Below are 22,074 nucleotides of genomic sequence, written 5' to 3' on the forward strand. Positions count from 1 at the left end.
AAAATCGACGTGTTTAATATATAATTGTGGGGTCAGCAACTCTGGATCCATTTTTTTGGACAAAATTTTAAATAGTTGAGACTTTATGGCTTATAAAATAACAAATGAGGCGGAGCATGTTTTTGCACCAGCTAAGTTTTTAATTTGATAAATTATCTTTGCAGGTCTATGTTCATTTAAGTGACATTCATTGTGTAGTCGGGATTCCTATTGTAAGGTAGGATTTTTTGGTACGAGAATACTTGCTTTAAAATGTTAGTAAATTCTTCAAGATTTAACATGTGCCACCGGAGCAAATCTGCAGTGTTCTCTTATTAAGGACTTATGAAAGCTCTGAAAATATTGAACATTTTTTGTAAATACATTTAAGCTGCTTGCTTTTTTTTAACAGACTAATTGCTCACCGATTCTAACTAAAGTATCTTGTACATTTCTAGACTTCCTTTAGCCAGCAGGGATTATATTAAAAGTGCAGGATTGAGATCTACAGTAGCTTGGGCTATGGCGTATCTTGCTGACATCAAGGTATGTAACACAAAGAATAATTGGGATTTCTATTTATATGGTGGATGATCGGCAAGTGGAAGCAAGAGCAATAAAGGGTCCATGAAGTTATAAAATCTCCTCCTCACCCCTTTGGTTCTTTTGCCAATTACCTTAAATCTGTGTCTCTGCCACTGAAAACAGTATCTCCTTACTCTATCAAAACCATTCATAATTTTCAGCACCTCTATTAAATCTCCCCTTAACCTTTTTTGCTCTAAGAAAAACAAACCTAGCTTCTCTAGTCTCTCCACATTACTGAAGTCCCTCAGCCCTGGTATAATTTTGGTAAATATCTGCCACAACCTCTCCAAGACCTTGATATCCTTCTAAAATATCATACTCAGTGTTAGATCTCTTAATTTCCAATGAAATACGAACTCCGATGGTAGTTTTAACTTTTTAATCTCGGCAGAGAGTAACAAACTGCTGGCTGATTGCCAGTTTCTTTGTCTTACTGAGACACATGGTCAAAATGGCTGTACTTTATACCTGGATCAATTTACAGAAAAGAACTCGCCTTCTTTGACCTTATTGGCTCAATTGAAAGTCTTTTAACGTTTTATTGGCTCGCTACCCAAGGTCCAAAAATGTCAAGGTGATTGATGAGTTAATGCAACATGCTGAGCAGCACGTAGCAGCCTTGACTTGGGGGTCTGTGAATTTTCACAGTCTGTCTAAATGAGCCTGTTTGAATTCTCTATCAATCCCCCCTTTGATTCTTTCACAAACTGAATCATAAAACATCAGGTATCACTGGTTAAACATTCTACAAAATAATTTCATACATGTTAATAGAGTTTCCTTCTAAAATTTGTGGTTGTGTTTCGCCACATGTCCGGACTAGTAGCTTCCACACAAATTTACACCAACCCGAGTTCCATCGTGGCCACAATGGAAGTCTGGTTTTAGTAGGTTAATTAACCTTATTCCAATTTAATCCAAATCAATATATTAATTCAACCAGTAAACCACCTTTCCTTAAGCATAACATAAACAAGCAATATAAAAGTAAAAGGTATTTACATGTAATTCCCTTGCTACCCTACTATCCCTTTGGTGCAGAGGGTCGGCTAGTAAGAAGTAGGCCTATGCCTAGAATACCTGCAATCAATACTACAGTAAATTTATACATTTTCGCAAAATGTAATTGTCCTTATTAGATTTCAGCTTCAGTTACGGGTGCTCATTTAACGTGTGAAGCGTGGATCCAGGCTTTCTTTCCTTGGACTTTAACAGCTGCCTGGGTGGTCAATAACACTTGATAAGGTCCCTCCCACTTGGCACCCAAAGGTTCTTTATGCAACTTTTTCACATAGACCCAGACTCCCGGGATGATGTCGTGTCCTCCTTCGGGTGGATTACCCCAAGCTGCCGATACCTGTCGGGAAACAGAACTAATAGCATTGGTTAAGTTCTGACAGTATGATAACAGAGTGTCACTCATTAAGTGAACATCAGCTTTCCGTAAATCGATAGTTCCTGGCAGCGACATGGGTCTTCCTGTTATAATTTCAAATGGGCTTAGACCTGTAGTTCTGTTCGGGGTTGCCCTGATGCTACATTGGTAGTGCCTGGGGCCATGGTGTTCCTTCTTGGTGATATTTGGCAAGCCGTTGTTTCAGAGTTCGATTCATTCGCTCTACTTGTCCTGATGATTGTGGATGATAAGGACAGTGTAAATCCCACGTAATGTTCAGTAACCTACAGACTTCTTGGCAGACAGCACCTGTGAAGTGTGTTCCCTGATCTGAGTCAATGCTACTCGGAACTCCCCATTGGGGGATGTAATCCTTCTTTCTCATGAACAAACAGGGTAAATGGCTTACCACTGTCGGGGATTCCCAGAGCCGGTGCCGAATACAAAGCCTTTTTCAAACTCAGGAAGGCCTCTTGCTGTTCTTTAGTGAGGGTGATGGCTTCTTTAGAGGCACGTTTCCCCTTTAAAATATCATTCAGTGGCTGAGCAAGCTGTGCGAAGGAGTCAATCCAATTTCTGTTAAAGTTACACAATCCCAAAAAAGACCTTAGTTCCTGAATAGTGGTGGGTTTTTTAGCACCCGAATGGCTGCAGTTCTATCCTGGGTAAGTTCTCTCTTTCCTTGTGAAATCTTTTGTCCCAGGTATACAACCTCTTCTTGGGATATTTGTGCTTTGTCGATGCTGGCTTTATGTCCTTTCAGCCGAAGGTGATCCAGCAAAGCTCGTAAATCATGTTCATGCTGTTCTTCCGTGTTTGAAGCTAGCAGAATATCGTCTACATATTGGATGACTGTGGATGACAGGGGAGGTAATTCTCGCAAATGGCTTTGTAAAGCCATGTGGAATACCGTCGGGCTGTTGTGGAAACCCTGCGGTAACCGGGTCCAAGTATACTGTTGTCCTTGGACCGTGAAAGCAAACCACTGTCGAACCTCCGGTGCCAGAGGCACCGACCAAAATCCGTTGGCCATATCTATAACCGAGAAATATTTATGTTCCAGTTTGAGGGCATTAAAAATGGTGCAGGGATCTGCGACCAAAGGAGCTTTTTGATCAATACACTGGTTAGCTTTCCTATAATCGACAGTCAAACGCCAAGTCTCATTAGATTTCTGTACCGGCCACACGGGGCTATTGGAGGAGCTATGCGTTTTAATAAGCACCCCTTGTTTCTCCAATTGCTGAATAACCGGTAAGATTCCCGCGATGGCAGTTGGACTGATGGGATACTGTTTAGTGCATGGAGGCTTGGTCCCTGTAAATGACGCAGGCTCCATCTGGAGTAGGCCACAATCGTTCTTATCTTTAGCCTATATCGGGTGTTCCTTCAATTCTTCTTTCTTCAAAGTTCTAATTGACCATGTCACCCGATCATCCTCGAAATGCAACGATGAATCTATTTGGATTAGAACGTCCATTCCCAAAAGGGATTGATTTACTGGGCCTATCCAGACCGGCGTGATTAGTTCATGAGGACCCAGCCCTGTAAGTACTGGTGTTGTCCTTTTAATTTTCATTTTATGGCCCCCAACTCCATAGACTGTACGTGCTCTACCATCCAACGGCAAAAAGTCTCCATATTGTAGGGGTAAGCATGTTAATTCCGCCCCTGTGTCTAAAAGACAGTCCACATCCTTATCGCCCACCCTCACAGTTATATATAACCTATCTCCCCTTGTATTAGTGCGAGGAGGGGGGCCAGGGTGGGCTCTAATCGTTTTTTGCTATCCCAAGTAACTCCTTCTGTTGTTGTATTGTCAGTCGCTTAAATGCTTCTATGAATTCGTTATCTTGTGACAAGCCTGGCTTGTTGGCTGAATTGTATCCCTGGCTGCGTCCTCTTCCCCAGCCACGACCTTTCTGTTTCTTGGCCCAGTGACCTTCTTTCCCACAATAATGACATTTTCCGAATGACTGTACAGCTCAGACTTTAGCTCCCATATCCCGATCTAATTGGTTACATCGATCCACCAATGCTGCAAAGGTAGTTCCTCTACCTTCCCAGTCCGGTAACACTACCTTAAGCATTTTGGACAGTTCTGGCTTTAGACCTGCCACGAAAGCTGCTTTCAGGAGTCCAAACACTTGTTCATCCATTTCCTCATCCGTATTATTCATACCCGAATGTTCTAGCCATGTGCATCTAAACCGCTCGTCATACTCCAGGACCTCCTCTGTTCCTTTCTGTTGGCAGGCTGCAATTTTTCCCCAGTCTGTCTTAGCTGGACTGAAGGCTTGCAGCCAGTGTTTAATCCCTTCCCATCCTGCGTCTAATTCTTGCTCATTCTACCCCAAAGCTTCATCTACCTTGTCGTGCAATTTTCTTCCGTGTTTTTGGCACCATTATGGTCAAAATTTGCACTCCGTCCCAGGGATGAAGTTGATATATATTTCTTAAGCGGTCCAATTGGTCCCACGTTTTTACTCCCCCTTTCTTTGGATTGGGCAATTCCTTGGACCATTTATCAATTTTCTCTGGGTCTGCCGGATCATGAACTAAATATTCTGCATACACCCTTTTCCTCGTTTTTTTTTGGTTCCGCCCTCATCCACAGTCTCTTCTGATTTGAGTACAACTCGTCTTTTTTTAAACGGGGCAAAGCGCACCCCTAATCTTTCATCATCCTCCGACACTGTATTGTCGGAGGATTCAGAAACCATATCTATTCCTCGGTCGTGTCTTCGGGTTTGCGCTTTTAATTTATCCAAACATGGGTACCCTGGGAATTGATCAATACATTTTCCTTTTCCTATTACTGTCTCTTGACCTAATGATTTTTTCCATTCTTTAATTTCACCTTTAAGATCTTTAACTTCCGCTTCCAGCTTTTCAAGTTCAAGCTTTTTCTGTCGCAGCTGTGCACAAACAGCTTGCAATTGATCCTTTGTACTGGTCAATTCTCGATCATGTTGGGAACGCATTATAATTTCATTCCGGTTTCGAATCTGGCCCATAACCGCTCGGGACCATCTAGTTCGCTCTTTATTTTTCATACGGGTCGTTTTTCCCCAGACCCTTTTAATCTCGTCCAAGGACCATTGTCCTTTGGAGGTTCCGTACTTTTGTTCGATCTTAATACAGGTTTTAGATAAGTTGAATTGTTGCTCTATGTATTCTTTCAACTGTTCGAGAATTAAATCTAAAGAAACTTGAGGTGGTGCCTGCCCACCTTTAACAGTTGTAGGCAATTCTTTGTTGTTATCTCCTGCTGCCATTATATTGAGTTCTTTACTGGGGTCTCAAGTCGTAAGCTTTCTAGCTGATCAATAGGTCGGTGATTAATTAACTAACACACCGCCGAAGTTTAGACGTCTATGGGACCTCGAGCCGACTACCAACCGGAGGGTTCGCAAACCGGAGGCTTTCGGAATCGGGTAGAAGGAAGGCGAATTTAGACTTTTGACCGAGGACTTTTTTTTTTAAAAAGAGGAGTCCTTACCTCTAAATGTAGATCTGATGTCCAAAATTCAGTTTCTTTCCTCAGCGATCCTGTTCGCAGCGCCAAAATTGTTAGATCTCTTAATTTCCAATGAAATATGAACTCCGATGGTAGTTTTCACTTTTTAATCTCGGCAGAGAGTAACAAACTGCTGGCTGATTGCCAGTTTCTTTGTCTTACTGAGACACATGGTCAAAATGGTTGTACTTTATACCTGGATCAATTTACAGAAAAGAACTCTCCTTCTTTGACCTTATTGGCTCAATTGAAAGTCTTTTAACGTTTTATTGGCTCGCTACCCAAGATCCGAAAATGTCAAGGTGATTGATGAGTTAATGCAACATGCTGAGCAGCACGTAGCAGCCTTGACTTGGGGGTCTGTGAATTTTCACAGCCTGTCTAAATGAGCCTGTTTGAATTCTCTATCACTCAGCTAAGACCTTATAGAGGTTTAGCATATCTTCCTTGCCTTTGTACTCTATGCCTCTGATTATAACCCCCAGGTCGCTCTCTTCCTACACCCCCAATAAAATTGTATCATGTAGTTTATCCTTCTCCTCATTTTTCCTTCCAAAATGCAACACACACTTCTCTGTATTAAATGTCATCTGCCATGTGTCGGCCCATTTTGTCCTCTTGAAGTCTGCTACTGTCCTCCTCATTGTTTACTACATTTCCAAGTTTTGTGTTCTCTGCAATCTTTGAAATTATACCCTGTATACCCAAGGCCAAGTCATTATTATATATCAAAAAGGGTCCTAATGATGAACCCTGGGCGGGACACACCACTGTATACTTTCCTCCAGACTGGAAAAAAAGCAGTTCACTTTCTGTTTTCTGTCTCCGCCAATTTCAGATCCACGTTGGCAGTGCCCCTTCAATCTCAAGGGCCTCCATTTTTCAAGCAAGTCTATTATGTGGTACTTTATCAAATGCCTTTTGAAAGTCCATATACACGACATCAACCGCACTACTTTTAAAATCTTGAATTGTGCCAATGTATCCATTATGTTCCATGATCGTATACGGGATGTTTTTAAACTCTGCTTTGACTTTTTGTCCAGCTGCAAATGGATGTTGTGTCAGATGTGACCATATATGCTCTCATGTTATGACATCCAATCTGAAGAATGAACAATTTGATAAATTTGCTGTATGAGTGACTAATTGATGAATGGAAGTAGTATATTATGAAATGTTTCTTTCTCCTTTCTGGTCCAATGTATGTACTCTAGGCTAAACTGAGAATTGATATGTAACCAACCAGGCAAGTGAGTAATGGGTAGACTGGGCCTGAAAGTGGTAGTTTGGGATTCAAGTGTGCAATCACGCGAGCAAAGAGGTTAATCTTGTGTGCATTGAGTCATTCTGTGCTCCAAACAGGTGTGAAATTCCTTTTCAACGTTGAAGGAAAATTATTTCCATGGATGTCGCATGCTAGAAAATGAGTAGATTTTTAAAGTTAATGGAAATGAGAGTTGAATGGCATTCCAGCACATTTCTCCTCTGCAGGTATCCACAGTGCTGCATTTATGAAAGTGTGAAACATTCAAGCCAGCTGCATCTAATGTGTAATTGCTGAACTGCAGAATTGGATTTTGCTGGGTACTGTGCATCACAATGTAAGATTTGGAAGCTACTTCATGCAGAGAATGAACACAAAAATAGTTTTTCCTTGTTTCTAGGCTGGTTCACTTGTACTCGATCCAATGTGTGGATTAGGAACCATTTTGCTGGAAGCTGCCAAAGAATGGCCTGTAAGTAATTTCCTGACTCCAGCTTGGTAACAGTTTGTAAACATAACAGTGTAGTCATTGTAGAAAAGGCAGGACTTAACCCTTTCTTCTCAGAATATTGAAAATGGAGCTTTGTTTCAAGTGCTTCATTCACATGTCCTTTTAAATTATACAGGTACTTCACAATAATTAAAGATTGCTAACCATGGATGAAACAATGTAGCTATAGTTCAAAAATTACTGAGGGGGGTCTAAAGAAAGTCAATTTCAATGAAGTTAAAAGCTAGAGGAAATGTAAAACAAATTGCTGGATGCACTGGTCATGCATTTTTTTTTAAATACCATGGTGAAAATTACTTCAATTTTCTAGTTGTTAGAAGAAAAAGAATATCAAAGTCTTATGTGTTGACACTGTTGTGTTTGTAGAACTAGGAGCCTGTGGTAGGGGCCCTGAAATTGAGCACTTAACGTTTTTTAAAAATCATTCAGGTGGGAGGGAGGTGAGATTGGGCATTGTGAGTGAGCACGTTCTCTTAAAAGGGAGGGTTGCTGCGAACTCTGCAGCCACTTCCATGGCGCCCAGGGAGGGTTTTGGCCAGAACAGTGACTCGGCACCCAAGAGGGGGTGTCGGGCTGCCTGTTGGCAGTCCGGCCGAACCGGCGGTCCGGCCGAACCAGCGTCCGCCATTGTCGTACCAACTGCAAAGTCGGCCGACAAAAAAAATGCCGGCCGCAGCGCAAGGCCCTCCCCTTTAAGTGGGGGGGGGGGCGGTGCGCACCAGCCACCACAGTTTTGCGACCTGCAAAGCTGTCAGTGGCATCTCCCAGAACCAACCTCGCCCCCCGCGAGCTAATTTCCCTCGTGGGGCAATAAGAGGTCAGCGCGCACAGCGATGACGTCATCGCCGTGTGCGCCGCTGTCCTGGGCACAAAGTAAAGGGCACAGCGCAATCCAGTTTTTGCCACCGCCATTTGGGGACAATTCCGTCTGGGTCACTTCCGCCGCCTGCCTCCGGGCAAAAAGTCCTTATTGCCTCATTAGCGCTAACAAGCCTTTCGGAAAGGTGCAATTTTGGCCTCCCAGTCTTACTGAATAGCCCATTTCTGCATTCACAGCACAGCCAATCTTTCTCATTCTTGACTGCCATTATAGTGAGGTGCTAATCATAGGCTAGATGTTTTCCCCACCTGGAGAGAAAATCTTTGGACAAATGACTTGTGCATTGTGAAATAGCTGGCTTGAGTTATGTTGGCAGAGGCATGAAAGCATGTTTCTTGCTTGCCTTGGCCAGTAAATAATGTTTGGCTTTGGACCTAAAAGGAAAGGAAGAAGACAAGTTTTTGCCTTTTTAGAAATCACAATGAAAACCTGTCCTGATTACTTATGAGCTTTTCCCTCTTGATGGAGTTACCTTATTTTTGTTTTGTTTCTCCAGAACGCATATTATCATGGAATAGACAATACAGACTCTCAGTTGCAGATGGCATCTGCCAATGTGTGTTTTGCAAAGCTGTCCAATAATATTGATTTAATGAGAGCTTCTGTCACAGGTAATAAGGACCTAACCTATGAGGAAAGCATGAGTTCTGCAGGTCTTTGATACAAAGAGAAATTCCTTATCCAGCTCTGGAATATTTGCTACCTATTTATGCTGCATTAACTTATGAATGTGAATGGTTGCTTGAGGAAGCATGTCTGTGGAGCAATCTCTTTGTGTTGTGATAGGCTCTTTTCTGAGAGGGATGGATGCTGCTTCCTGTCTTTTATAAGGTGTAAGGATCTTGTTTGCATTTATAATGCAACCTGATGGAGTTCCAATTTAGGTCTACATGAGAATTGCACGTATGAAAGGATCTTTCACTTTTCTCAAATTACCAGTTAAGATTTAGGTATATTGGACAACCAGGTTGGGCCCTTTGTTTCTAATGTTGTTTTACGTGTAAAAACATTTTCCCAAGGAGTTGCTGTACTTCCAGCACAAACTTGTAGAGGCAATCCCCATAGTAGTGAAATGATGCAGTGTGTAATAAATTCAATATCGTCATTTCAAATGAATAGGCTGCAGCCTTACTTAAGAGCATTTGTTTAGTGTTGGCTCAGGTAGGATAAATGAGTTCTGCATCCTCTTCTATGACCTCGCCTAGATAAGGAAGCTTAAATAATACATATAAATGATCCTTGAGTTACATCCTTGGGATAAGAGTGCATCTCTCAAGATAATTTGCCTCCCTCACACGTACTCTTAGTAATGCTCAAACATGTCATTCTTTAAAGAAAATGTATTCAGAATTGATGAGGGTAGAATACAAAGTTGATCCTTATGCTTTGTATCTATTTGATTTATCTTTTAAAATGAACCTTGATGTTGACACTCCCTTCAAACTACTAAAGCAAACGTACTAGAGTCGCTAGCTTTCAGTGGACTTTCACTGTAAAGTAGTCTATTTAACTTTTACTTGCATTGCTTCTAAAGAAGGGTTTGTGCTCTCAATAAAATCTTGTTTCACTTTAAAATGTATAACTTTGATTATTGATTTGTGTGTTGCAGAATTACCTCTACTTACAGAAAGCATCGATGTAGTTATCTCTGACATTCCATTTGGAAAAAAGTTTAAAATTTCCCAGGATACAAAGACAATAATGCCATACATCCTCAAAGAGATGGTGAGGTAGGTTCTATCAAGTATGAGTACTGCATCTCTTTTTGCATCAGTTTTTTTTAAGCTAGTTAGTTAAAATTTGAAATGGGGTAAAGGAAATGAGGAAAATTAATTCTCCAAACTTTTGGATGCCGAAACACTTTTTAAAGTCACTTCTAGTTTGCGTGTTTTCATTTAAGGGACATCTGCAGAACTAAGCTCTAGCAAATGTTTAAAATTGTATTGAAAATGGAAATATGTTTTTCAACTATTTCCAGTTTCCTATGCAGTATTCTCTGTTACGTGGTATTGAAAGGTATTAAAATAGAGATTGCAAACAGAGGAATCCTGGTTCAGGCTTCAAGTGATCAAATAAAATCAATCTCTATGAAGACTACAGAATGCACTTGCAAACTCCTTGGGATTCGACTTTAAGCAGAGGTCCTTATCAAAGTTTGAATTTCACATTATAATGGTATTCCCACAGCATCCGGGAATGTTTAATACTTGTTATTCCAGTCTGTGATAGAGGTGGGAAAACAAGAACATACATTCTGATTGGAGGCTTAGTGAAATGAAATGCAGTTCTTATCGCACCATGTTACATTTTTTCACCTTCACTGGGAGATGTTTCTGTTGAGATTAAATTAATTTGTGATGTCCTAGGAGTTTGTCTGATTTATATCTGTGAATGGGATTATTTTATTCCAATAAAGCACAAACGAGACTCTGAAATATGTAGTTTTAGACCTGAATCTGAATGGTGGTCTAGACTTTCAGATTCTGCCATTCCCTAGGGGACAAGTGTTGCTCTTTATTTGTTGACTTGTTTATGTGTATTGAATCACTAGTACTTCCTCCCCGAAGGGGCTATATAGACACTAATAATAGCCCACACCACTTCTGCCTTGTGATCAATGAGGATAACCTGAGGGATGGTAACTTGGCAGTTGTTAACTAATTCTTCTTCATTCATGCCACCTTCACATACAGCTAAGGTATTTCTGTCACCTCCATGGAGGAAATCACCTGGAAACACTGTCCCTTTAAGAAATGTTGTATGCTGAGCAGTCAACTGAGTTTCCCTCCACTCACTCACCATTCCTCCGATGTTTACAAGGCATTGTTTGGGTCAGTTTTTTGTCCTGCCATTTAACCCTGATGCTTTGTAGCGTGAAGGTTATCTACCAAATCTGAATCTTACACCTTGTCCTTTCAACTGAAGGAGACATTCAAGCTGGTCATTCTCTTTCCCCGCCCCGCCCCCCTCCTCCCAATTATATAGATGGTTAGACCAGGAGACTGGTTGGGAAAAATGTGTTCTTTCGCATGGTGATCAAGGAAGCACCTCAAAACCGATGTTATCAGGATGTTTTTGGCCTGATGTCAGCCTGCAGGATCTTCTACCAAGTACCTGTCAGTTGAGGCAGCAAGAGGTACATATCTGCCTTTATCTGGGCAGCTCATTTATAAGGATGACCTCTGCAGCAAGTTCAGCTGGTCCGAGTGCCATTGTAGTGTCTGAAATTTGTGATAAATTAAGCACCGTGTCTGACACAAAACTTGTCTTTATAGAAGGTCATTTCTACAGGGAAGATGGTGTAATCCATTCTCCACCAGATAGGTTCACCACCTATCTACCAGAAACTTAACTGGACCAGACACATAAATACTGTGGCAACAAGAGCAGGTCAGAGGCTGGGTATTCTGCAGCGAGTGTCTCGCCTCCTGACTCCCCAAAGCCTTTCCAGCATCAACAAGGCACAAGTCAGGAATGTGATGGGATACTCTCCACTTGCAGCTCCAACAACACTCAAAAAGCTCGACATCATCCAGGACAAAGCAGCCCGCTTGATTGGCACCCCATCCACCACCTTAAACATTCACTCCCTCCATCACCGACGTATCGTGTCTGCAGTGTGTACCATCTATAAGATGCACTGCAGCAACTCGCCAAGGTTTCTTCAGCAGCATCTCCCAAACCTGCGACCTTCGGAGCAGACTCGAGGGGCCAAATGGCCTACTCCTGCTCCTATTTATTATGTTCTTATGACCTCTACCACCTGGAAGATCAAGGGCAGCAGGCGCATGGGAACATCACCACCACCACGTTCCCCTCCAAGTTACACACTATCCTGACTTGGAAGTATATTGTCATTCATCGTCGCTGGGTCAAAATCCTGGAACTCTCTCCCTAACAGCACTGTGGGAGAACCTTCACCACACGGACTGCAGCGGTTCAAGAAGGCAGCTCACCACCATCTTCTCAAGGGCAATTAGGGATGGGCAATAAATGCTGGCCTAGGAACAAATTTAAAAAAATAAATAAATAAAACCATTTAATTAGAATGTTCCACAATTCAGGTGAGATCCAGGATACATGGAGAATATTTCCTGCATATCCTAGGACTAATGACAAGTTTATTCATGCGACCCTTACAACTGAATGTTCTTGCAATGGTCACCTGAGCACTTTTCACTGCTCATAAGAGGTTATCGTAGTTCAAAGAGAATTGCTCCTTTTTAGTAGTGGTCACAGAACTCTCAACAGGTTGATTAGACTCTGTACAGCCTACTCTAGTAAAACTGAGTGGCCGTAAAAGGCTTCGAGGACTGAACACATCTATCTGAATTGTGAACATGTAGACTGATTGCATTGTTAGCAGTATAATCAGTATAACTTCTGATCTCTATGGTCATTGGTCAGTAACTTTTCTGTGTATTATCCTGGAATTTTTTACGGGCCAATAAATTAAAAAAATATTCCAATTATTAAAGCAATGTAATCAGATATTGTGTAGATTTCTTTTAAAATAGATGATCTGTGGACCTCATGCACAAAAATAAAATCTGTGTTTCAACAACAATATAAACGTCCTGGTTTAACCAGCTCATTTAGAATTCTAATTCTATAATACCACACTTTTTTTATTTGAAAATCACTATAATGACACATCTGCTAGCAGTTAGCCTGTACTTTGTATTTGTTATCTGGTCCTGGGTGATGCGGCTAAACTCACATTTTCTGCCCTTCGCTCGTTGGTGACTTGGTGGTGGCGCCTTCTCCTTGAACTCCTGCAGTCCTTGTGGTGATGGTGCTCCCACAATGGTGCCAGTTACATCCTAGTCAGGATGGTGTGTGGCTTAGTGGGGAACTTGGAGCTGATAATGTCTGCATGGCATTGTTGCTCTTATTCTTCGGGGTGATAGAGGTCACAAGGGGATGGAGGGGCTGTCAAAGTAACCTTGGTGAGTTTGTGTAGTGCATCCTGTAGCTCGTACATATTGCAACCACAGTGCACTGGTGGTAGAGGGGGTGGATATAGAGTCCAGTGCTGGGTGCCAATCAAAAAAACTGCTCTGTCGTTGATGATCGAGCTTCATGAGTGTTGCTATAGGTGGGCCTTTTTCTGATTTGAGTTCAATTAGCCAGGAGGTGAAATTCACACCAGAATATTGATCAAATACTGTTATGAACATACTGCAAATGTTACCGTATGATCCTCAAATATCTTATTTAATTCTAAATCTCTCCTTAAAGCTGCTGCTAGGATTCAATATGGCTATAGAGTAAATTATCTAAAACCTATGGTCACTTATTTTAAATAGGGTGCTTAGCGCAGATGGAACCCTTGTGCTACTACTTAGCCAAGAACTGTCGTTGGATATACAGCAATGGCAGAAGCCAAAGAGCCATCAGAGTAACAAAGAGAAACTTACTGCCCCACAAGACACGGATACAACACCAACAGAGCCAAGTTCAGATCCAATTGAAAAAGTTGATGTGGAGGACACGTCAGCAGCTGAAAAAGAACAGTCTGAAGTTAAAGCAAAGATTTTGGCCTCCCTAGTGCCAATGGGTATCTTCCAAGTGAGCCTTGGTGTAACAGAAGCTTCTATACACAGATACAAGAAAATTCCTAGAACATGAGTGAATGTGTTGCCATTCATGCAGGTGGTGTTCAATTTGTCATGGACTACATAAGAATTCAAAGGAGAGCACATTTTTAAAATGATAAAATTCATAAATGATTGATAATCACTTCAGTCTTTTATCCTGATTTTAACTCTGGCCAAACGACAAGCCTGGGGCCAGCGGGGCGAGCTCGCTGCCGTGAGACCCGGGTCATAACAGTTCCCAGGCCTCGCTTAAATACAGCAGGACCCCCTACCTCCCGAGCCCAGCATCAGTGTCTTGAGGCCGTCAGGCGAGTGCAGCAAGAGGCCACAGCCGGGGACCCGCGGGAACGGTCCCTGACAGCTGGGTAAATGGATCGGGAGGAGGTGGGTTGGCGATCACAATCGGGGGAGGGAAGCCCTAGGTTTCTGGTGTGGTCTGGAAGAGGACGCCCTGCTGCTCCTCTTGGCACCTTAAAAAAAAAACATCATTCACCTCCTTGGTCCTCTTCTGGGCCTGGTGCTATTTACCGCTGGGTTTCCCTGGCGAGGCTAAAATCAGGCACCAACCTCTCTGCACTGAGTTAGAATAGCGTTGGGCTCTGATTGACGTCATCAGACCCTGACTTTTGAATCTCAGTGAGGCCCTCACCTGCCGGGGGCCAGGGCACAATGCCAATGCAAAATAGCGCATGGCACAAGGTCAACGGGAAGACAGTGAGTGGTGCGCTGCCGCCACCTTAACCTCACAGTCAGGACTTATTTTCATCAGCCATGCTTGAAAAACCTACCAATGAATGGGTTTTGGCTAATCACAGGTCTGTTTTTTTGGCTATTGCTCTTGCCTCCAAAATGAGCAATGAGACCAGATGAAAAACAGCAATAGTGCAGTTCCAGTTTTTTTTGAGTAAAATAAGTTACGGAATAGCACATCTTGTATAAGAAGTAAAGTTAAAATAGAAGTAGAATGGGGTAAGGGAAGGCTTGACAAACAAATTAAAGTGTTAATGTGGTTTATTTAAATTTGTATTTTTAGTTTTGTATGATATAATACTACTTTTCTCCATATCATGGTGTTTAAGCTGAAGATCTATGTCCAGTGAGTCTGAAATTGTCCTTGATCTGCTGGCAGTCTAAGGGGTAAAATATTGTAGAATATTGACAGAGGCTGGTCTGGAGTTTGAGTGACATAGAAAAATAGTGACAAGCTGAAAATTATGAAAAAACTGAATAAGTGAAAACTGTATTGAACTCTTTGAATTCCTATTTGAATTATGTGAAAATGTATTGAAACAACACGTGGAACTTTTTAACCATCCATGCTTATGGTTGGCTGGGCCATGTTATCACAGTTGTATAATTTGTGTTTTCAGCATGTCCAAGACAAATGTGTACAGCTTAACACACACTTTCATTGTTTTTAAACAATTTTACTTTTTTTAAGTTGATATTTTATGAATGAAGGTATAAAGACGTTACAAATAGTATGTTACTTGCTCTCTCATTTACAAATAAGTTACAAGTAGCATCCAATAACTCATCATCTGTAACCTCTATATTATGGTAAACCTTTATAAAACATTAGTTTGGTGCCAGTTGGAGTATTGTGTCCAATTCTGGGCACCACACTTTAGGAAGACTTTGGAGAGGGTACAGGTTTACTAGAATGGTTCCAGGGTTGAGGAATTGCAGTTATGTGAATAGACTGGAGAAGCTGAAGTTGTTCTCCTTGGAAAAGAGAAGGTTAAGAGGAGATTGGATAGAGGTGTTTAAAATCATGAAAAGTTTAGATCAGAGTAAATAAACAACACAACAACTTGTATTTATATAGCGCCTTTAACGTAGTGAAACATCCCAATAAAAATTTGACACCAAGCCGCATAAGTAGGAATTAGCGAAACTGTTAGCGAAATAAAGAGAAACTGTTTCCAATGGCTGAAGGGTTGATAATGAGAGAGGGCACTGATTTAACGTGATTGGCAAAAGAACTAGCAGTGACATGAGAAAAAACTTTTTACGCAACGAGTGGTTAGGATTTGGAATGCACCGCCTGAGAGTGGTGGATGCAGATTCAATAGTAACCTTCAAAAGGGAATTGGATAAATATTTGAAGGAGAAAAAATTTCAAGGATATGGGGAGAGAGCAGGGGAGTGGGACTGACTGGACTGCTCTTTGGAGGAGCCAGTGCAGAATGGCCGCCTCCTGTACTATTCTGCATTTCTATGGTCTGTCCCTTTGGCTGAGTGCAGATGTACTGCTGTCTTATCATTAAAGAAGAAAAGTCAAATTAATATGTTCTGATACTGTGCATATGGTGGAGAGCATACTGTACATTGAATTAATTTTTGTGCTAGCAGCACTGTCAGTACAGTGTGCAAACTGGTAAAAGCACTCTTCATGGAAGTACATTAATAGTTTCAATGTTATTGTTACAGGTTTATTGAGAAATATGTTGCAGTTTACCACCAGGAAATGTTGTATTCTATCAGTACATCGTCGGGTCAGTTATTTAACTGATTTTCTGTACCTACACCATCAGTTAGTGCACATAGCAAAAGGGAAATGCTAGTGTCCTTGTACATCCGGCTTGTGTACCGAACACGTATCGAAATCAATGCAGCATCTTCCACTGACCAGAACAGGCTTCCTAAGGCTTGAATACAGCTTCTTCCAACATTACTGTCTCTTGTGTCACTGCTACACTGGCTCATCCATGGTGACAGCTCTACAATTGCATAGATAACATATTCTGTGTACAGAGGAGTTGACACTAATGCGTGCAGTAACTACAGTATCGGGCCTGCATGATTTATTATCTTTCACCTGGTATCTGTTGGGAAATTTCATCTTTTGCATAGTAGTCCAGATGAGAATTGAGGAAACAGATCAAGGCTGTAAGTCTAGGGTGGCAGGGTTTCCTTGAGTGTTGGGCATGGCAGACGGCCACCAGGTGGACATCAAAGCTCTCAACCCTGTGGTCTGAAAAGATCTGCACTTAATTACTGTTCAGATGGTATCTGACCACAGGAATATTATCATGCACGTCAATGATCATTATCCAGGAAACTGCCATGGTGCCTTTATTGTGTGCCTCCATTCTTTGAGTGAGAAAAAACACTGGGTCGATGGCTTTTAGGAAAACAAGGCCATTCTCGGTAGACCCCACTGAGAAACCCACTAAAAGCAGAGAAGCTCCTCGGCCTGGATGCCTCCGCAGCTTTATGGTGTTTCATGGCTGCCACCTCTACTTTCCAGGAAAAGTGTGCCATCCAGCTTTGGCACAATGAAAGGGTGTGTGCAAAAAGTTGGGAACCGCCAAACCCTCTGAGTTATCATCTCAAGCGCCAAATACAACCAATGTCGCAACTAGACTAGAATGGGATTATTGATTTATAAACCATTTTACAAGTGATCCAGTCTCCGATTAGCAGATGGAATTATACAGTGCTTTAGATGGTACCTCACAGAGGGTTTGGCATTTCCCAACTTCCGCCATGGTTGATGGGTCCCATGAGAAATGTGAGCAAAACTGAGGTGCACAGTTTCCTTCATACCAGCAACTTTCTTATTTCCAACCAGTTATGAGAGGTTAATTAAACAAGGTGTGATTTTTATCATTCCATTCAATTTGTCCATTTGTAGTAAAATTATGAAAAGCAATATTTTGTAAACGGTCTATAATTGGAACTTTTTAATTAAATATTACAAGAAAATGATGTAACACTGTTTATTTCACTGTGCAAAGCTAATTTCCTCATAAGATGCTTTCCAACTGTTACTTGTGCCTCATTCCCATGCAATGAACTGAATAATACACTAGAGGTCACCAGACACTGATCTTCTCCACGATACATGATCCATTCACTTGAAATCCAGGCCAGAGTGAATCACAGGTCAAAACATGAATACAAACTTTCACTGATTCTACAGCCTGAATCCTCTCCTACACCAAGTCCCACACTCCATCAAACCCCATTTTTTCTTCACTCTGCTTCCTGTAATGTAAATCAATTTCAGCATTCTTGTCCTCATTTTAGAACTATTTGTGGTTCTATCTCGGTATATCTCGCTCTCCATTTGGGCAATCCTCTCTAGACATAACAATGGAGCCCATATCATCTATTCCTCTGATTCCAGAATAGTACTTGTGCTCTGTTCCCCCTCTCCCAGCTCTCAGTTTTTTTCAGTGCCAGTCTTTGAGCCATTATGGGCTGTCCCTCTGGAGCTCTCCTCTAAAACCAGTTTGCTTTGCTACCTGTCTACAAGAACTCCTAAAAACCTACCCCAATTTGCCCTCTGGCCTCCCTTCCATCACCTCCATCCAACCCCGCTCCACTGGTTACGTCCTACTTATTGTTCACCTTTTCCCCATTTTGAAATGTTCTTTAATAGGAGAAGCATAGGGATGGGTTAGGGTTATCATAGAAACAGAGAAAATAGGTGCAGGAGTAGGTCATTCGGCTCTTTGAGCCTGCACCACCATTCAATAAGATCATGGCTGATCATTCACTCAGTACCCCTTTCCTGCTTTCTCTCCATACCCCTTGATCCCTTTAGCCTTAAGGGCTAAATATTGGTGTTATGTTCGCTATCTGCCAGTCCTCTGGCACTACATCTTTTTCGAACGAATTATTAAATATGTGCAGTAATGCCTCTGCTATCTCTTCCCTAGATTCTTGTAAACTGGGTGGATGCAATCCATCCGGACCAGGGGTTTTATCCTCTTTTTGAGTTTGATTAGTTTATTTAATATATCCCTTTTTATCTTAAATGCAGTTATCTCATTACTAATCTCATCATCCAATGTCATGTCTAGAGTGCAGAGGGGATTTACGAGAATGGTTCCAGGGATGAGGGACTTCAGTTACGTGGATAGACTGGAAAAGCTGGGCTTGTTCTCCTTGGGGCAGAGAAGGTTGAGAGGAGATTTGATTGAGGTGTTCAAAATCATGAGGGGTATTGGTAGAGTAAATCAGGAGAGACTGTTTCCAGTGGCAGGAGGGTCGGTAACCAGAGGCAATCGGCAAAAGAATCAGAGGGAGATGAGATTTTTTGTACGCAGCGAGTTGTTGTGATCTGGAACACGCTGCCTGAAAGGGCGGAAACAGATTGTTCCCAGTGGATGAGGAGTCTAGAATGAGGGGGCAGAACCCATTCCAAACAACAATTTTTTGTCAAATGGAGGAGGTAATGAAATGTTTATATTTACTCTGCACAGTTGGTTCAACTATTACCGGATAGGAAGTTATTCAAAATTTACACAGGCATAGAATTTCGTTCATTATAATTCGGGTGTTGTAAAAAAACAGAATTACCACTCATTTTACAAAGTCACTCAAATACCTTCTGCGAATGAAATGCTGAATGCTCCTTCCATCTGCTAATCTGAGATTGGATCACTTGTAAAGCTGCCTATAAATCAGGAACCCCATTCTAAACTGGAGCTAATTGACAGGTTTTATTAGGGTGAGGGTAATGAATTGTTGCCTGAAAAGATCTTCCATTAAATTAAGGGTAATCTGTTAGTTGCCTTGTACTGACCAACCAGAAGAAAATAAATCTACCACCAGCTAAGGGGATGATTTTTATATAAACTGGTAATTCCACAACATTAGCACATTGTTTACAGTTGGGGGAAGACCTATAAATTATTTGTTGGATGTCTTGAGCTGCTGTCTGAGAAATGTCTAAACATTTCATCTCCAGTTATTTGAAATGTTAATCACAAATGTAACTACTTTCCACTGAATTCATTTCTAAATCTGTTAAGGAGAAGGTCAGCTGACGACACCAAAGGACCTAAGAGTCAGCATGGATTTATGAAGGGGAAGTTATGTTTGATAAATTTGCTGGAATTCTTTGAGGATGTAACGAGCAGGGTGGATAAAGGGGAACTAGTGGATGTGGTGTATTTGGACTTTCAGAAGGCATTTGACAAGGTGCCACATAAAAGGTTACTGCACAAGATAAAAGTTCACTGGGTTGGGGGTAATATATTAGCATGGATAGAAGATTGGCTAATGAAGAGAAAACAGGCGGGATAAATGGTTCATTCTTGGGTTGACAATCGGTAACTAGTGGGGTGCTGCAGGGATCAGTGCTGGGAACCCCAACTATTTACAATCTATATTAACGACTTGGAAGAAGGGACTGAGTGTAACGTAGCCAAGTTTGCTGACGATACAAAGATGGGAAGAAAAGCAATGTGTGAGGAGGACACAAAAAATCTGCAAAAGGACATAGACAGGCTGAGTGGGCCAAAATTTGGCAGATGGTATATAATGTTGGAAAGTGTGAGGTCATGCACTTTGGCAGAAAAAAAATCAAAGAGCAAGTTATTATTTAAATGGAGAAAGATTGCAAAGTGCTGCAGTCCAGTGGGACCTGTGCATGAAACACACAAGGTTAGTATACAGGTACAGCAAGTGATCAGGAATCTTGGCCTTTATTGCAAAGGGAATGGAGTATAAAAGCAGGGAAGTCTTGCTACAGTTATACAGGGTATTGGTGAGGCCACACCTGGAATACTGCGAGCAGTTTTGGTTTCCATATTTACAGAAGGATATACTTGCTTTGGAGGCAGTTCAGAGAAGGTTCATTAGGTTGATTCCGGAGATGAGGGTGTTGACTTATGAGGAAAGGTTGAGTAGATTGGGCTTCTACTCATTGGAATTCAGAAGAGTGAGAGGTGATCTTATCGAAATGTATTAGATTATGAGGGGGCTTGACAACGTCGATGCAGAGAGGATGTTTCCACTGATGGGGGAGACTAGAACTAGGGGGGCATGATCTTAGAATAAGGGGCCGCCCATTTAAAACTGAGATGAGAAATTTATTTTCTCAGAGGGTTGTGGATCTGGAATCCACTGAGAGAGCTGTGGAAGCTGGGGCATTTAATAAATTTAAGACAGATAGTTTCTTAACCGATAAGGGAATAAGGGGTTATGGGAGCGGGCAAGGAAGTGGACCTGAATCCATGATCGGATCAGCCATGATCATATTAAATGGCGGAGCAGGTTCGAAGGGCCGTATGGCCTACTCCTGCTCTTATTTCTTATGTTCTTATTATAATTAGCCCAGGAAATAATCCTGAATCTTACATTTATCTTGCAGTTCTTGTATTAGTGGAGCCCTGACATCAGTGGCAATGTCGGGAGGTAAATGGTGGTACTGCCTCCATAGAAATCTAAACTCACTTGAAGAAATGGCACCCATTTGCTCCTGTGTTGTGGGTGGCACCAAAGTAGTTGTGCTAATAGCTGTTACCAGCAGCCACTAATGTGAACACACTGTCCTTGGCTGTAACTATCTTTATACCAGCTGATGGGGTGGCTAGTCCTGTATAGCAGGAGGGTTTTATTAGCTCCCACAACCCATACAATCAGGTGGAGCCACCGGACAAGAATATCCCACTAGATGTCCAGGTATGTCCTGTCCACAAAAAGCAGGACAAATCCAATCCGGCCAATTATCACCCCTTCAGTCTACTCTTAGTCATCAGCAAATTATGGAAGGTATCGTTAACAGTGCAATCAAGTGGCATTTACTCACCAATATCAAGCTCAATTTGGGCCCTTCCAAGACCACTCGGCTCCAGACCTCATTACAGCCTTGGTCCAAACATGGACAAAAGAGCTGAATTCCAAAGGTGAGGTGAGAGTGACTGCCCTTGACATCAAGGCAGCATTTGACCAAGTGTGGCATCAAGGAGCCCTAGTAAAACTGAAGTCGATGGGAATTGGGGAAAACTCTCCACTGGCTGGAGAATTACCTAGCACAAAGGAAGGTGGTTGTTAGAGGTCAATAATCACAGCCCCTGGATATCGCTGCAGGAGTTCCTCAGGGCAGTGTCCTAGGCACAACCATCTTCAGCTGCTTCATCAATGACATTCCCTCCATCATAAGGTCAGAAGTGGGGATGTTCACTGATGACTGCACAGTGTTCAGTTCCATTCGCAACTCCTCAGATAATGAAGCAGTCCATGCCTGCATGCAGCAAGACCTGGACGACATTCAGGCTTAGGCCGCAAAGTTGCAAGTAACATTCGCACCACACAAGTGCCAGGCAATGACTATCTCCAAAAAGCGAGAGTCTAACCACCACCTTTTGACATTCAACGCAATACCATTGCCAAATCCCCCACCATCAACAACCTGGGGGTCACCATTGACCAGAAACTTAACTGGACCAGCCACATAAATACTGTGGTCACAAGAGCAGGTCAGAGGCTGAGTATTCTGTGGCAAGTGTCTCACCGCCTGACTCCCCAAAGCCTTTCCACCATCTACAAGGCACAAGTCAGGAGTGTGATCGAATACTGTCCACTTGCCTGGA

At 42.0% G+C, this 22,074-nt stretch overlaps 1 protein-coding gene across 1 annotated transcript in view; it reads left to right on the forward strand.

The window, feature by feature from the left end:
• Window positions 1-17,438, forward strand: part of thumpd2 (THUMP domain containing 2) — a 61,734-nt gene extending 44,296 nt beyond the window's left edge. Inside the window, exons 5-10 of the mRNA XM_070885779.1 lie at window positions 165-217; window positions 438-525; window positions 7,151-7,222; window positions 8,638-8,752; window positions 9,751-9,871; window positions 13,451-17,438. Of these exons, the coding sequence (XP_070741880.1) occupies window positions 165-217; window positions 438-525; window positions 7,151-7,222; window positions 8,638-8,752; window positions 9,751-9,871; window positions 13,451-13,772 (771 nt within the window). The 3' untranslated portion in view covers window positions 13,773-17,438. The remainder of the gene's footprint in view (window positions 1-164; window positions 218-437; window positions 526-7,150; window positions 7,223-8,637; window positions 8,753-9,750; window positions 9,872-13,450) is intronic.
• Window positions 17,439-22,074: the final 4,636 nt, after the last annotated feature.

Source organism: Pristiophorus japonicus, chromosome 7, assembly GCF_044704955.1.
Source record: "Pristiophorus japonicus isolate sPriJap1 chromosome 7, sPriJap1.hap1, whole genome shotgun sequence".
Taxonomy (NCBI): Eukaryota; Metazoa; Chordata; class Chondrichthyes; family Pristiophoridae; genus Pristiophorus; species Pristiophorus japonicus.